Source organism: Thamnophis sirtalis, unplaced genomic scaffold (genome assembly GCF_051295495.1).
Source record: "Thamnophis sirtalis isolate CommonGarterSnake01/CBP01778 unplaced genomic scaffold, rThaSir2_p1.2 scaffold_2, whole genome shotgun sequence".
In the NCBI taxonomy this organism is placed as follows: domain Eukaryota; kingdom Metazoa; phylum Chordata; class Lepidosauria; order Squamata; family Natricidae; genus Thamnophis; species Thamnophis sirtalis.
In genome coordinates this window covers 3,436,183-3,452,243 of record NW_028261382.1, presented here as the reverse complement: position 1 = coordinate 3,452,243, position 16,061 = coordinate 3,436,183, and the positions used below count along the sequence as shown (strand labels likewise).

The window sequence follows — 16,061 nt, the reverse complement described above, 5'->3', positions numbered from 1 at the left end:
AGGAGGAAGAGAAGGAGGAAGAAGAGGAAGAGGAGGAGGAGGAAGAGGAGGAGGAGGAGAAAGGAGGTGAGGAGAAGGAGGAAGAAGAGAAGTAGGGCAGGAATAGTAGGAAGAGAAGGAGGAAGAAGAGGAAGAGGAAGAGGAGAAGGAGGAGAAAGGAGGTGAGGAGAAGGAGAAAGAGGAGAAGTAGGGAAGGAGTAGGAGCAAGAGAAGGAGGAAGAAGAGGAAGAGGAGTAGGAGGAAGAGGAGGAGGAGAAAGGAGGTAAGGAGAAGGAGGAAGAGGAGACGTAGGCAGGAGTAGGAGGAAGAGAAGGAGGAAGAGAGGAAGAGGAGTAGGAGGAAGAGGAAAAGGAGGAGAAAGGAGGTGAAGAGAAGGAGGAAGAGGAGTAGGGAAGGAGTAGGGGAAGAGGGAGAGGAAGAAGAGGAAGAGGAGAAGGAGGAAGAGGAGAAGTAGGGCAGGGAGTAGGAGGAAGAGAAGGAGGAAGAGGAGAAGTAGGGAAGGAGTAGGAGGAAGAGAAGGAGGGAGAAGAGGAAGAGGAGTAGGAGGAAGAGGAGAAGGAGGAGAAAGGAGGTGAGGAGAAGGAGGAAGAGGAGAAGGAGGGCAGGAGTAGGAGGAAGAGAAGGAGGAAGAAGAGGAAGCGGAAGAGGAGGAAGAGGAGAAGGAGGAGAAAGGAGGTAAGGAGAAGGAGGAAGAGGAGAAGTAGGGCAGGAGTAGGAGGAAGGAAGAGAAGGAGGAAGAGGAGGAAGAAGGGGAGGAGGAAGGAACAGAGAAGAGCAGGGGACTGCTTTGTCCACATGGTAGTCTGAAATAGTCCTTTTGGGGAAGAAGACATGGAGTCATGCTAAGACACAATGGAAGAGATTCCAAGCTTCCATGGAAGAAAAACCCAGCTAGTTCTGGGCTTCCTATTTGGAAGAAACAAACCAGACATCTCAGTCACACATTATTCAAACCAGGAAAGCAGCTTCTGTGCTTTTCTTAGTTCATTGTTTCCCAACCTCAGCAACCTTAAGATGGGTGGGCTTTCCCACCCTGTTTAAGGACCCACCAAATCTTAATCCATCACCAGTTTCCCCCAACCTGTTAGGAATGAAGCTGGTGAGATAACAACCATCCTTAAGAAGACTTTTGGGTCAACGTGGCTCAGCTCCTCTTCCATGATTTTAAAGGATTTTTCTCTATGGGCAAGTATGCGTTGACTTAAAAAGATAAAGGTTCCCCTTGCACATATGTGCTAGTCGTTCCTGACTCTAGGGGGCAGTACTCATCTCCGTTTCAGAGCTTTTCATTTATTGCACGGATTATACATTTTGGTGGATTTATTTTCGTTACTGGATAGAAGAATTTTTCTCCCATCCTAGATGCTAATTTATTCAGCCTATTTAGACTGGGGGGAAAAAAAAAAGCCCATCATTTCTTCCCCCCAAAAGAAAGTCAATAGCATTATTCACCGATGTTATTTGCTCTATGCATTCAATGTCTCCTTGTACAACTTGCGGCGAATTTGCAAAGAAAATTCAATAAAGGTTTGTTTAGGTTACTGTATTACGACACAATTAGCAATGGTGTAATTACAGAAAAAGAATCAGAAATACAATCTATGCTACTTCCAACTGTACGGCTGGGAGACAGATACTTACTGGCGATAAGGGCGGGGGGAAAATACAGGTTTGATTAAACCACAGTCTCTTGTTTGAAAAAAACACGGAGAGTTCATGTTTTATAGCAATCCCTGGGAAAATCCGTATCTATTTTTCTATTAGCTGATGGATATCAAGGCTAGTAACAAGAATCTACGTTTTCCTGTTAAAATATATACACACACCCTCGCCTTACAGGGGCCCAATTAAGAACAGGTATGTGTAATATTGTACATATGGTTTCCTTATCCTAATCCAGCCCGAGGCCTAAAGAACAGTTTGTCTTCTGTATAAGATTTAAATTATTTATACTAAAGCCGCGGTCCTGTTACAGGGTCAGCTCTACCCCAATAAACCTTTGAGTTACAGAAGTGTTGCAAGCTGCATAAAATTTGGGTTTCGTTTGCTTTAAGACAACAAAACAAAACAAAAACAAAAAACCCACAATCCTTTCCAAGTTCAAACCCAATGGTAGCTTTTTAACCGGCGATATAATTTAATCCACTTTAAACCGTTTTGTTCCACTGGCTACTCCGGGCAGATGGCGTAAAAAATATTGCAAGGATTATGGAGAATGAAAAGAAATGTCATTAATGATTTTAAAAAATAAAAATAAAGAAAACCTTCAGAAGGAGGGGAAACTATTTTTAAAGGCAGGTTTTTTTTTTTTGCATGAAATGCTGTGGGAAATTTGGTTTGTTCAAATCAAGATGGGGAATTCTTCCTCTTCTTCTTGTTCTTTTTCTTGTATTTCCTTTTCTATTTCTTTTTCTTCTATTTCTTCTCCTCCTCCTCCTTTCCCCTTTCCTCCTCGTCTGCCCCTTCTTCCTCCTCCTCCTCTTTTCCTCTTCCTCCTCTTGTTCTTTTTCTTCTATTTCCTCTTCTATTTCTTCTTTTCTCCTCTCTTCTTTTCCCCTCTTCCTCCTCCTTTCCTCTTTTTTCTCTTCTTCCCCCTCTTGTTCTTTTTCTATTTCCTCCTCCTCCTCCTCTTCTGCTTCTTTCTCCTCCTTCTCCCCCTCCTTTTTTCCTCTTCACCTTCCTTCTTCCTCCTCCTTTCCTCTTCCTTCTCCTCCCTAGAAGAGGGATTTAACCTTGTGTAGAAAGCCGTAGATGGGCTGACAAGTAGGTTTTTGAGCTGGACACGCATAACGCTGCGTGATAAACTCCACAAACGCATTTTTCTCCCGCAGAGACCTTCCAATGAGATGGCATCACCGTCTCCTTTCCCAGAGGACAGGGGCAGGACCTCGGGATGGATGTCACCTAACCCAAATCTTTCAGCCAGATTGTTCCTTATTTGTTTTTCTTCCACCGCTTCTGGGATTCACATTTCAATGAACCCAAACGGAGGCCGGCTTTGCCAGAATCTGATATTGTACCACATTACACTCGGCGGCAATGGGTCAGGAAGCGTTTTTGCCTTCTAACTTCCACCGGCTTATAAACTTTGGCAGATCTGAACTCACTTAGGAAGGGATGGTTGTATGTGACATCCTGCCAATTCAGAGCAACAGACCTGGCTGGGTATTTTTTATTTTTATTTTTTTTAAAAAAGAGGCTGCGTAATTAGAAGGAGGGCAGAGGAATTCCTGATCCAATCTATCTTGTTTAAAATTCTGTTTACTTGCAGTAATGGCGCACACATGTCAAGTTGTTGATAAGCTCCACAAAGTTGATCTTATTCTCCTGATACCGAAAACCCAATTTTACATTCATTTTCAATCAATAGACAAGAGGAAACTGCTCAACTCAATCAACGTGAAGTTGGTTTCATGGAGGAGGGCAGGGTTTTTAAGGTGTTAAGGATTCTCACAATGATGTTGTGAAAGATCGCAAAGACTTTTGTTAGGCTGTTGTTAGTTTGCGAAGTCGTGTCCAACTCATTGCAACCCCATGGACCACGTTCCTCTAGGCCTTCCTGTCTCTCCCATCCTCTGGAGTCCATTGAAGCTCACGTCGACTGCTTCAGTGACTCCATCCAGCCACCTCCTTCTCCGTCTTCTTGTTCTTCTTCTTCTTCCTCCTCCTCTTCCCTTCCTCCTCCTCTTCCCCTCCTCTTTTCTCCTCTTCTGCACTATTCCTTCTCCCTCTCTCTCTTCACATTCTTTGATTGTTGTTGTTGTTAGTTGTGAAGTCGTGTCCAACCCATTGCGACCCCATGGACAACGTTCCTCCAGGCCTTCCTGTGCTCTCCCATCCTCTGGAGTCCATTCCAGCTCAGGCCGACTGCTTTGGTGACTCCATCCAGCCACCTCCTTCTCCGTCTTCTTGTTCTTCTTCCTCTTCTTTCTTCTTCTTCTTCTTCTTCTTCCTCCTCCTCCTCCTCCCCTTCTATTTTCTCCTCTTCTCCACTATTCCTTATCCCTCTCTCTCTTCACATTCTTTGATTGTTGTTGTTGTTAGTTATGAAGTTTTGTCCAACCCATTGCAACCCCATGGACAACGTTCCTCCAGGCCTTCCTGTGCTCTCCCATCCTCTAGAATCCATTCAAGCTCAGGCCGACTGCTTTGGTGACTCCATCCAGCCACCTCCTTCTCTGTCATCCCCTTCTTCTTCTTTTGCTCTCAATCTCTCCCAGCATGAGGCTCTTCTCCAGGGAGTCCTTCCTTCTCATTAGGTGGCCAAAGTATTTGAGTTTCCTCTTCAGGATCTGGCCTTCTAAAGAGCAGTCAGGGTTGATCTCCTCTAGGACTGACCGGTTGGATCGCCTTGCAGTGTAAGGGGCTCTCAGGAGTCTTCTCTAGCTTTAGGGGCAACAATTAAAATTGGATGGAAAAATGTTGAAGGGAACATGTTCTCCAGTACGATTATTCCTTCTCTTTCCAAAATTAATATAAGGAAGCTTCCTCCTCAATCCATCATTCTGAAAGTTACAAAGAGCCGCTGCACCTCCTGGACTGCGATTTTAATTATGCAAAATTCTCATTCCAGTGATGATTTCAAACTAGTAATGACCCCGCTGGCAGGAACATTTCAGAAGGACATTTTCACATAAAAGATCTTAAAAACCAGATCTCCTTTTAAACCTAATTGTACATTTTATGTCAAGTGATAGAACCACCCTTTTACTGGTTCATCAATTTTAGCATGCTAATAATTTGCTTTAAGGCCATTTCATTAAAAAAAAAACCTGACTATGAAAAATCTCTCAGATGTAAAACAAAAACCAGAAAATGCAGGCAATAAAATGGAAAAGCTGATAGAGAACATACTGAATGTGTAAAATTCTGGCATATTGCTGTTCAGAGCCTAATGTGTTGATTTTGGAAAGGCAATTAATTTAATTAATTGGGGGGGAGGGATGGAATAAAGCACCATTCATCTCCCTATCTAGGATTAAAAGGTTTGGGCTGTTGATCTGATGGGGAAAACTTTCCTAACATAAGAAACAGCTATAGAGTGTCAAATTTGTGAAAGAAATAAAAGGTTTCTGTTAATGTTTTAGAACAATGCATTTAATGGAGAAATTAATTTTATCCCATTAATCTACTTAACATTAACTGGATAAAAATACCATTCATTCCTCCTTTTTTTCTTTTGGAAACCACAAAACAGTAAGGAAGGGAGGAAAACAGGGAAAACCCTGGAGAAAGTTAGTAGAATAATAAAAGTAAATACTCTGGAGATACAATAACCACAAAAAACAGGAAAAAGAAAAAGAAAGAATAAGTTAGGAGAAAGGGGGAGAAGAAGAAAAATAACTAAAAGTGGAATTTTTGAGAGCCCAAGAGAAAAGAGTTAAGGGAAAGAAAGGGGAAGCCAGTTACATTAGTAGATCAAAGAGAATAGTAGTAAGATTGTTATTGTTATGTAATTAACTAAGAAATAAAGAAATTATAGTATATTGTTAATTGTAGAAAATTGAAACAAACGGTCTCCGTGTTTAAATTGAATTAGAAGATGTATGTTGTTTATAGTAAAATATATAAACGGAGAAAATAAGAAATGAAAATTTGGTGTAACTTTGAAGGGCAATTGAAGATATTGTTAACGTATTAAGAAAAATAAGTACAAAGATGAAAATAATAGAAGAGACTAATTTGGCTGAAAGTGAAAACAAAGCTATGATGTAAAATGGACTGTGTAAATGGGAAGGTGTAAAATAAAAGACCCAAACAACACTTTGTTTCTATAATATGTATAATTTATATTTAAAAATTAAAAAAAAATCTCAAATTAAAAAAATAGCATTTCTTCTATATTTATAGCCAAGTCTATTTTAAAACAGCACTGGGAAAGAAATGCAGAATGGCACATCTGCTTATTTTAGCTTTCTAAACTTTCCCAACCTCACAGTTTCAAACACCTTCAGCATAATAACCAATATTCACAATTTGATGGTGCTTTTTATCCTGAAGCTTACGGCTTATGGCAAAGTGGAAATCCAGCCACGGCGGCTTGCAAACTATGGCTCACGGCCTATGTGATCTGTTTAACCAAGCCACCGCGAGGATCGAAGGAACTCAACAGATTTATGAATCTCCAGCCAAGACCGTACATACAGAGCGCATCAGACTGGCGCCCGCCTCAAAGGGGCATGAACTAATTTGGCGTTGAGCAAGAAGGAAAAAGCGGCCTTACCTCTTTTTCCAGGATCCGTGAAACCTCTCCCAAAATCCTATCCAGAGCGGAGATTTTGCTCCCGTCTTGAATCTGAAGCTGCTTCAGCAAATCTTTCACCAGTCGTTGTAGCCTTCCATGTTACCGAAAGAAAGAAAGAAGGGGGGGGGGGAATAGGGAGGGGAAGGAGAGAGGGAGGGGGAAATAGCGTTCAGAACTGGGGAAGTTACATTCCAGTAATATTTCGGTGAGACCCTTTTCGCTGCACGGTGATTAAGAGAGACAATCGATACCACGTCCTGGGCACGCCTACGGTGAAGGGTTTCCATGCGCCTTCGTCTAGGTCAGTGATGGCAAACTTTTTCAGCACATAAAGAGTGCCCAAACTGCAGCATACATGCATGGGTGCATGCCGCAGCCTTAGAAACACGGAGACCAGTTTGCTGGCATGCCTGTTTTTTTCGGAATGTTTTTTGGGCCGTTTTTCCCCAGCCGTTTTGGGGCCATTTTCCAGGCTGTTTTGGGGGTGTTTTCAGGCTTTTTCGGGGAGTCCATTTTAGCAATAGCAATAGCAGTAGACTTATATACCGCTTCATAGGCCTTTCAGGCCTCTCTAAGCGGTTTACAGAGAGTCAGCATATTGCCCCCAACAATCTGGGTCCTCATTTTACCCACCTCGGAAGGATGGAAGGCTGAGTCAACCCTGAGCCGGTGAGATTTGAACCGCTGAACTGCTGATCTAGCAGTAGCCTGCAGTGCTGCATTTAACCACTGCGCCACCTTGGCTCTTAGGAAACTTTTTCAGGAAGTTTTCAGGCCATTTTTTCGGCTTTTTTCAGGCTATTTTGGCCATTTTCGGCGCTCTAGCACCCACAAAGACCAGCTGGCCAGCGTGTTGAAACCAGAAAAGCCGCTGGCAACAGCGTGTGTGCCTTCAGAGAGGGCCCTGCGTGCCATAGGTTTGCCATCACGGTTCTAGGTAAATAGGCAAGAGGGAGGATGGGCACAACTGACTCTCTGCAGAGTCAGAAAAATCCCAAAACTTGGCATCTGGTGTTAACTGCTCTTAAGGAAACTGTCCCAAAACAAAGAAAAAACAAGAGAACACCAGGTAAAGAAGTTGCAAACAAATTTGTTTGTTTGTTTCTTCCACCTTAACCAAAAATTAAAAGTATTGCAATCCCAAGAGATCTACATTTAGGACCACAACTTCTATCGTTAACAACTATAAGCTGCCTTGGAAGCAATGTTTATTTTCTGAAATACTTTTATTCAAAAACTGAGGTTTTGGGGTTTTGTTTTTTTTAGAAAAGAAAACATACCTTCCTGTCACTAGCAAGCATTTCGTAAAGGTAAAGTGGACCGTTTAGTTTTCAAGAGACAGCTGTACATTCTGGCTCCAGAAACGTATTTCCAGCTCTAATCAAGTCAAATGGAATTCTGTGTTTTTTACATTTTCCTCCCATTCATTTCTTTTTTTTAAGACTCATCGTAAAACCGTCTTCTTCCTCCTCTTCCTGGCTCGGCGCAGAATATAAAATTACCTTTTCCTTTTTGATTACTTCATTTCTGACCGTATTGCTTAAGTTCTTGGCCCAGATCAAGGTGAACTTTGGACCGAGCTCTTTCTTGGCTCGGAGAAGGGAATCTTATTTCCTGCTTCTAAGTCTCTTCTTTGGTGACAATTGATGGGATCTTAGAACCTCTGTCAAGTTTCAGGATGTGTGAGAAGTTTATTTTGTGTGTACTTATTTGATGGATGTCTTACCTTGCTATCTGGCTGATGACAATGGAGTGTTGTTGAAACCACAGGGAGACTTCCTGGGTGTTTTACAAGGTTTCCTGCCCTCTTTCCATCATTTGGAAATGCAGGTAGATGCCAAATTGTAAAAGAAATTGAGAGTGGACTAAGTCATAAGCGCCAAAAGGTACACAAAGATGATGTTTCAGATGTGGAAGAGGCCACCAGTGATGTTGCCCGTGGCACGACAAAACCGCGCTCGTCAAAATAGCGGTGATAAAACCGCGTCGCTAAAGCCGCGATGTCATCACCGCGCGTCATCACCGCCGCGACAACAGCACAGCGACAGAAGGGCGCTTTAAAACAGCGCGGCGGCAGAAAGCCGATTTAAATTAAGGTTAGGATTAGGTTTAGGGGTTTGCTTTAGGGTTAGGGTTAGGTTTAGGGTTAGGGTTAGGCTTAGGGTTAGGTTTAGGGTTAGGGTTAGGTTTAGGGTTAGGTTTAGGGTTAGGTTTAGGGTGCTGAGTAATTCGGAAGGCGCGGATTTGCCCTCCGCGATTATGTCATCGCGGTAGGGTCGCGTTTTTCCTTAGCGCTTCGAACGGCGCGGATTTGCCCTCCGCACTTATGTCGGCGCGGATAAGGGCTTCGCGGTTTTGTGGTGGAACCGATGTTGCCACCTTCGGATCTGGAAGAGGCCATCAGTGATGTTTCCACCATGAGATCTGAAAGAAGCTTCTAGTCTACCTGTAAGAAGTCAAGCAAAAGGAAGAAAGGAGAATTGGGTGGAGGACGACTCTATTCACTTGTCTTTCCCGTATTATGGATTGTACTTCAGTTGGATGTGGGCAACTGCCAGAGAAAAGATCATATTCCTGTTCTGGGGGTACGAGGGCACCAATAGAAGGGGCAGCTTAACACTTGGCTCCATTCTACTTCAGCAAATCTTCTAGTCAGATGGGCAAAGCCACCCAGCAGAAATGTAATTTATGTAATGCTGACATCTAAAAGAGGCAATTTTATACCAGCTCATGACTTCTGGGTATGCAGAGCCTCTCTCTCTCTCTCTCTTTTTTTTTGCTACGCCTACCATCTTTAGATTTGTCAATATTTATAGTGGCAACAACAAGCTGTGTAAGAGTATTTACATTTACAATTGGTTGCAACATTGCCTTTAATCAGAGCTACAATCACTGTGTACATTGGAAATGGTAAAGCTAGATGCAAAGTTTATTTTCTTTCTTGTTTTGTTCCATAAAGGCAATTTAGCTTCTTATCCTACTGGCAACGGTTCTCTTATTACGTCTCTCTCCCCAAAGGAACGGGCTGCAAGTTTTTTTTCTGTCTCTTTTAAAAAAGAAAAAAAACAACAACCATCCAATGGCCTGCAGCAATTCCTAAACCTTTTCCGCCACACAAAAAAAAAACTAAAATAGGAAACCCATCTTCCCTTTTAACAAGAAACTCAGATTAGGAGGGTACGCAGCAGGCCCGCTGAGGAATAAGAGGGAACTTTAAATATCGAAGAATGTCGAAGGAGGAATTCTGCAGCTTAAAGTTTAAAGAAAGGCAATGAAGAGGAAGATGTCAAAAAGAAGCAAGAAAGCAAAACTTGCAGATTTAGGGCCAAAGACAATGAAGCCGGTTTGATGGATGCAGTGTGCCACACTTCCTACTGTTTACTTTCTAATGTGGGAAAATGGGAGGGGGGATTGCATGGAGTTAGATGCGATGTAGCCATAACAACATTCTTTCTAGAAAGCCAAGGTCATCCTTTGTCTCTGCACCTCTGCACCTGACCGGAACTGGGTGGGTGGAATCTGGCAGTGGAAGATTGGACCATGGGATGGACTTGTGGGTGTGGGGACAAGATCTTGAACTTTCAACTGGGTGGGGAAAACCGGGGAGCTTTCAGATTTGGGTTTTCCCAGATGTGTCAACATGGCTCTCTTCATCAATTGGAACTTTGGTCAATACTTTGCCTTGGACTCTGATTTACTTTTGGATGCTATTTGGAACAATGACACTGGGTGCAAATCTGACAGACAAACTTCCATTGGATGAAGGACTTACTTTGCTTTGTAGGGAGATTCGCAGGAGACATTTTTCGACTCCATTCCATTCTCGTACTCCTTTGCCCTAAGATGAGAAGGAGCAGTGGGAAACATCAGTTAGGCTGTCTATAAAACACACATTCAGTCCTGACTCCTTCGTTCTATTCACCATTTTACCTTCTTTTTCTTTTCTCTTTTTTTCATATTAATGAGGGAGTAGAAATTAGCGGGCTTCTTGAAAACCTTGGTTAATTCGAAAAGTAATTCTACCCCACCAAACCGTGCTTGGTATTCCCAATCCTGCTTGAGTTTCATTCATCACACGGCAAAAGATTTGAAGTTTTCACCCTGTTTCCCCCCCGAAAATAAGACCTCCCCAGATAATAAGCCACAATCGGGCTTTTGAGCGCATGCGCTCATAAGCCCTCCCCGAAAATATTTAAACATGGGTGCAGCCGGTCCCCGCCATTTCCGCTGGTCGCTTGCCGCGCAAACAACACAAGGTGAAGCGAACCTGGAAGGGGGAAGACGCCCCGTGCATCCCACCCACCCTTACCTAACGGAAGCTCCCACGACCCTGGCCACTGTGCTACTTCTGTCACGCTAATGGCCGCTGCAAAGAGTGGCAGGCAAAGCGACGCGCAAAACAGCAGCAGCCATGAGGTGATCACACTGGCCGCCTCCTGAACCTCAAAAATAATAAGACCTCCCCGAAAATAAGGCCAAGCCTTTATTTTTTGGCGGGGTGGGTGGAGGAAATAAGACCTTGTCTTATTTTGGGGAAAACACGGTATAAGCTGCAGCAAGCTCACCCGTCGTACGTATTTCCGGAGAGATTTAAAACACTTTTAAGTATGAAAACAACAAGCTTAGGGCACTTCAGAGAACCAATGAATGTATCAATTCATAAGCAATTGTAAATTACAGGACTGGATTTACTCTTTAATACCGGGTGGCAATTTGCTCATGGTGAGATTTTTTTTTCAAACCCCCCCCCCCCAATTTGCATCTCAATTAATAGTTTGTAACTGACATCGATGCAACCAACGCAAGTTTCCCCCTCTGCAAACAGAAAAAAAAGAGATCTATGAATGACTGGTTTATTTTGGGAGAATGTTAAAACCAGAATTAGGAGCACGACCGAAATGGGGAAAAAGAATTTGGGTTTATCTTGGAGACTTGCCAACGGGGGTCTGAGAGAAGACCAATTGCTCTTTGGACGGCGCTTACCGTATTTGTCGGAGTATAAGACGCAGCAAGGCTTTGAAGAGGAATTAAAAAAAAAAAAAGCTTTTGCACTCTGCAAACCTCCCAAAATGGCCCATTTTTCACAAAAACGGGCCCGTTTTTTTGAAAAAAAAAAAAAAGGGGCATGAATAGCCCTTAGGAGGCTTGTAAAGTGCTCGGGGGGGGGGGGAGAAATGAGCAAAAAACGGCCCGTTTTTTGTGAAAACAGGACTGTTTTTTGTAAAAAAAAAAAAAAAGGACATGGATAGCCTCTAGGAAGCTTATAGAGTGCTGCTGGGGGCTGGATGGGCAAAAAACGGGCTGTTTTTCACTCATTTCTGCCCTCCCCAGCCCCCAGGAGCACTCTATAAGCCTCCTAAAGGCTCTGCACGGCCATTTGGGTGAAGGGAGCGGGGTTTCAGGAGGTAAAAAATGCTGTATTCAGTGTATAAGACGCACCCAGATTTTCAGCCTCTTTTGGTTTGGCTGCAGATAAGTGCGGGGCGTGCACGGAGGCTCAGGGAGGTTGAAAAACGGGCCTACCGGAAGTTCAGGAAGTCCAGATCCTGGGGAGGCTGTTTTCGCCCTCCCGGAGGCTCAAAAAGAGCATCCGGAGCCAAGGGAGGACAAAAACACCCCGCTGTGGTGCAGGAGGCCAACTAGGCCATACTCATCATGGCCACGCCCGCCCAGCAACCAGACAGAGAAGTCCTTGCCAAAACTTTTGAAGCCCACCCCTCTACGGGGTCTCATGGTCCTCTTCCTTTGATGTTGTAGAAGGAGGAGGTGGGTGGAGAATAAAAGGAAACGGGCCCTCTTGTGTGTTCATCTTTGACATTTCCAATGTCAGTTAAGTGTCCCTAAAATGTTGTGCTAGAGAGACTGACGTGGGCGGCTAAGCAGGGAGACGCTCCGGATACGAAAAGCTTTTAAGGCCGGGATAAAAAGATTGGGGGCCTTTGCCTAAGAGGAGAAAGGAAGAATTCCGAAGCAGACAACAAGCAGGAAAGTTGATTTTCAAGTTTGTCCCGAGACAGCAAAGGAGTTCACTTTCCTGCTTTGTTTGGCAAATATTTTATCTCCCTAAATACATGCCCGGGGGCTGTTTTCTCAGGCGGCGTATGTTTTCAATACCTTTCTTGATAACAGCGTTTTGATTAACCCATCACACTGAGTGACAGTCATTGGAGGAGGAAGGCAGTGTTAACGTCAGCGCGTAAAATCAGAAGAAGTTGGTAGCACAGTTTCCAGCTAACACATTTTTTGTTAAAAAGCACAAGTGTTTGTAAGTTGTATTTTGACTTTAAAAAAACAAAAAACACATCAGGATGTTCCTGCTTTACTCTCCTGGGGCAGCAAGAGTATGAAATCCAATATTTTTTTTTGGAGAACTTGAGGTTGGGAAAAAAAATGGGTTATGCTATGAATCACTTCCCTTTATATTACAAAGTCTTAGTGAATTGTGGTAAACAAGGCTCTATCAGGGTCAGTGCGCGCTGGAGAGGAAAAAAAAAAAGTAAAAATAAAAAACTCAAGAGATGAAACTATCTGGGAAATAAATCTTAACGCAAAATAGTCCATGCCGTAAAGACGCCATTCAAAAAGGGGGAACATCTGCTATCTCGATCCACAGCAGTACAACGAAATGGCTAAACGCCACCAAAGAAAACCCCACCCCACCCTAAGAAAGATCTTGGGGAGAAAAAATTGGAACTCGGTTATTATATATGCTGACTGCGGCGAGAATTCTCTACGTGCAAGAATGGAAAGATACAATAATTGCCACAATGGAAGAACGGACGGAGCTGGAAGATATGGCAAAGTTAACTGTTTTAATTAAAGAAAAGATCGCTTGCTTCTACATAGAAACAGCTACAGCTGGACTTCGTGCTTGAAACGAAACATGTTGAGTATGACGTACCTTTTTCCCCTCAAAAAAGAGGCTGAAAATCTGGGTGCATCTTATACACTGAAATAGCATTTTTTGCCTCCTGAAACCACACCCCCTTCCCCAAAATGGCCATGCATAGCCTTTAGGAGCCTTGCAGAGTGCTTCTGGGGGGCTGGGAGGGCAGAAATGAGTGAAAAATGGGCTTTTTTTGCCCCTCCAGCCCCCAGCTGCACTCTATAAGTTTCCTAAAGAGTATCCATGCCCTTTTTTTTTAAAAAACAAATGGGGCGTTTTTTGCTCATTTTTGCGCCCCCCCCCCGAGCACTCTACAAGCCTCCTAAAGGCTATTCATGCCCTTTTTGGGGGGCGGGGGGAAATGGGAGGCATTTTTGCGAGGTCTGCAGAGTGCAAAAACTTTTTTAAAGAATTTGCCTCTTCAAAACCCTGCTGCGTCTTATACTCCGAAAAATACAGTAAGTGGAAAGAATCTAGAAAAACAGTGATGGTGAACCGTTTTGGCACCGAGTGCTGAAAAGAAAGCGTGTGCTCATCTGGGCCACAACATGGAAGAGGAGCCAGAACAGTGTTTCTCAACCTTGGCAACTTGAAGATGTCCGGACTTCAACTCCCAGAATTCCCCAGCCAGCGAATGCTGGCTGGGGAATTCTGGGAGTTGAAGTCCGGACATCTTCAAGTTGCCAAGGTTGAGAAACACTGAGCCAGAAGGAGCACTAGAAAATGAACTTCTGGTTTCTGGCGCATGAATGCGCACCAGCCAAGTGGTCTTCCAATTACTAGTATGCATGCAGGCGCGGCAATCAGCTGGCGGGCACGCATGCTCACGCCGGAAAACGGAAGACCGGCTTTTCCAGTTTCCGCACTGCCGCAGGCACGAAGGCCAGCTGATTCTCATCCACATATGCGTGCCAGAACCCCAAAAGAGGAACAGTTGACGCTGGGCGTGCCTGGCAACAAGGTTCCGTGTGCCACTTCGATCACGCGTGCCGTAGGTTTGACATCATGGGTCTAGGCAGAAGAACGGACCATCTGCCTCGAAACCTCCAAACCGTGAAAGTATGGCAATCCCCCGACTGTCACATATATTTTATTTTTTTTAGCCCGTTGACAAATGGCAGGTCTGACAACTCACTTTTCCCTTTTAAGATATTTCTAACTTTCTTCGCCGTGGCAGGCAACAAAATTGATTAAACCCAGCCCGGGGATTTGACACTCCGGCCGACGAGCTTCTATTTGTTGATTACTATTGATTTTCTTTGATGCTTCATTTTAAAAATCAATAGCCGGGAAGAAAAATAGGCCTGGTTTAGACGTACTTAAACCTGCTATTGTGCGCTGGGAGAGGGCAGAGTTTTTGGCAGGGCTCTGGCGTCCAATTAGGAAGAAAGCTCTTAACAGGTGAAAGGCAGGGGCCTGGATCAATACGCCGTTTTCTTCCTCAATCAGAGAAAGTGGCCATAAATTAGACTCATCAGTGGTGTTTTCGAGATGTTCCTAGAGCAAATAACTTCAAAAGGGTTTTGCATTTTTCCCGGTTTTTCACAGCAGCTTTTCTGAAGGGCACGAATAAATACATTTAAGCCATTTCATGCAAAGGAATGAAATAAATTTAAGCCTTTTTGTGCAAAAAAACTAATGGGAAACAAAATCCATCCATCCGTCCGTCCGTCCGTCCGACCGACCGACCTACCTACCTACCTACCTACCTACCTACCTACCTACCTACTACCTACCTACCTACCAATCATCTCTTCTTTTGCATGAAAAGGCTTAAATTATAAATAATATTACATATATACGTATGCAGGTAGCCATTATGACCACAGTTGGCGCCCAAAATTCCTGTTGCTAAATGAAACATTTGTAAAGTGAGTTTTGCCCCACTTTACGACCTTCCTTGCTGCAGCTGTTAAGTGAATCCCTGCATTCACACGGTTGCTCAGTGAATCCAGCTTCCCCGTTGACTTTGCCGCTCAGGAGGTCGCAAAAAGGGGACCACATCACCCCCGACGGGACGCTGCGACCGTCATAAATTTGAGACGGTTGCCACGGTTGAGACTGATTCTTGAGCGTGGGGATGCTGCAATGGTAATCGTTAAGTGTGAAAAACTGTCCTAACGTTTTTTCCCCCAGTGCTGTTGTAAATTTGAACTAAATGAACAGTTGTAATTGGAAGACACTCTGTGTGTGTGTGTGTGTGTGTGTGTGTGTGTGTGTGTGTGTGTGTGTACGTACGTACGTACACCAGTGGTGGGATTCACTTACCTTCCCTACTGGTTCGCAAATATGAGCATGCGCTCACAAGCCCCGTATCTGCACATGAGGAGCACCACCTTCTGCGCATGCGCAGTGCTCGCACATTACGTCAAGGGGATGGGGGGCGGAGCTTCCCACAGCCACCGCTACCAGTTCGTTGGAACCGGAGAGAACCGGCTGAATGCCACCTCTGGTATATCCGTAGGGGGGGAGGGAGTGTTTCCAAAGCCGATACCTTGAGTTCATCCGTGCCTTCAATTTCTTGGCTTTCTTTTTTGCCTTCTGCCTCTCTTCCCCGTCTTTCCCAGGCTCGGAGGGAACCGTGTTTTCTACCACAATGTCCATGATGTATTTCTTTAAGGACAGGTGTTCCTAGAAGAAAGGGGAGAGCAAGGGGAACACTGAAAAGATTGCACCCCACTCGTGCTTCTGTTCCTGCACCCTAAAAATGGGAAACCTACCATTCAAAAGCCACAGAGTATTAAGACAAGTAAGTGTCGGAATACATTTTTTGTTTACAAGAGCACTGTGAAGCGGTATATAAGTCTAAGTGCTGTTGCTATCTTTCCTTCCTTCCTTCCTTCCTTCCTTCCTTCCTTCCTTCCTTCCTTCCTTCCTTCCTTCCTTCCTTGCCTGCCTAGTGGTTAGAATGCAACATTGCAGGCTAACTTT

The 16,061-nt window shown here is 44.1% G+C and overlaps 1 protein-coding gene across 1 annotated transcript in view; it reads right to left on the bottom strand.

Moving 5' to 3' along the window:
- The window catches only part of SCAPER (S-phase cyclin A associated protein in the ER), a gene marked incomplete at its 5' end in the record, with an annotated part of 64,294 nt that extends 48,533 nt beyond the window's left edge, over positions 1 to 15,761 (bottom strand). Inside the window, 3 exon segments of the mRNA XM_087704015.1 lie at positions 6,224 to 6,335; positions 10,017 to 10,082; positions 15,625 to 15,761. Coding sequence (XP_087560141.1) covers positions 6,224 to 6,335; positions 10,017 to 10,082; positions 15,625 to 15,734 — 288 coding nt within the window.
- Between the last annotated feature and the right edge of the window lie 300 nt (positions 15,762 to 16,061).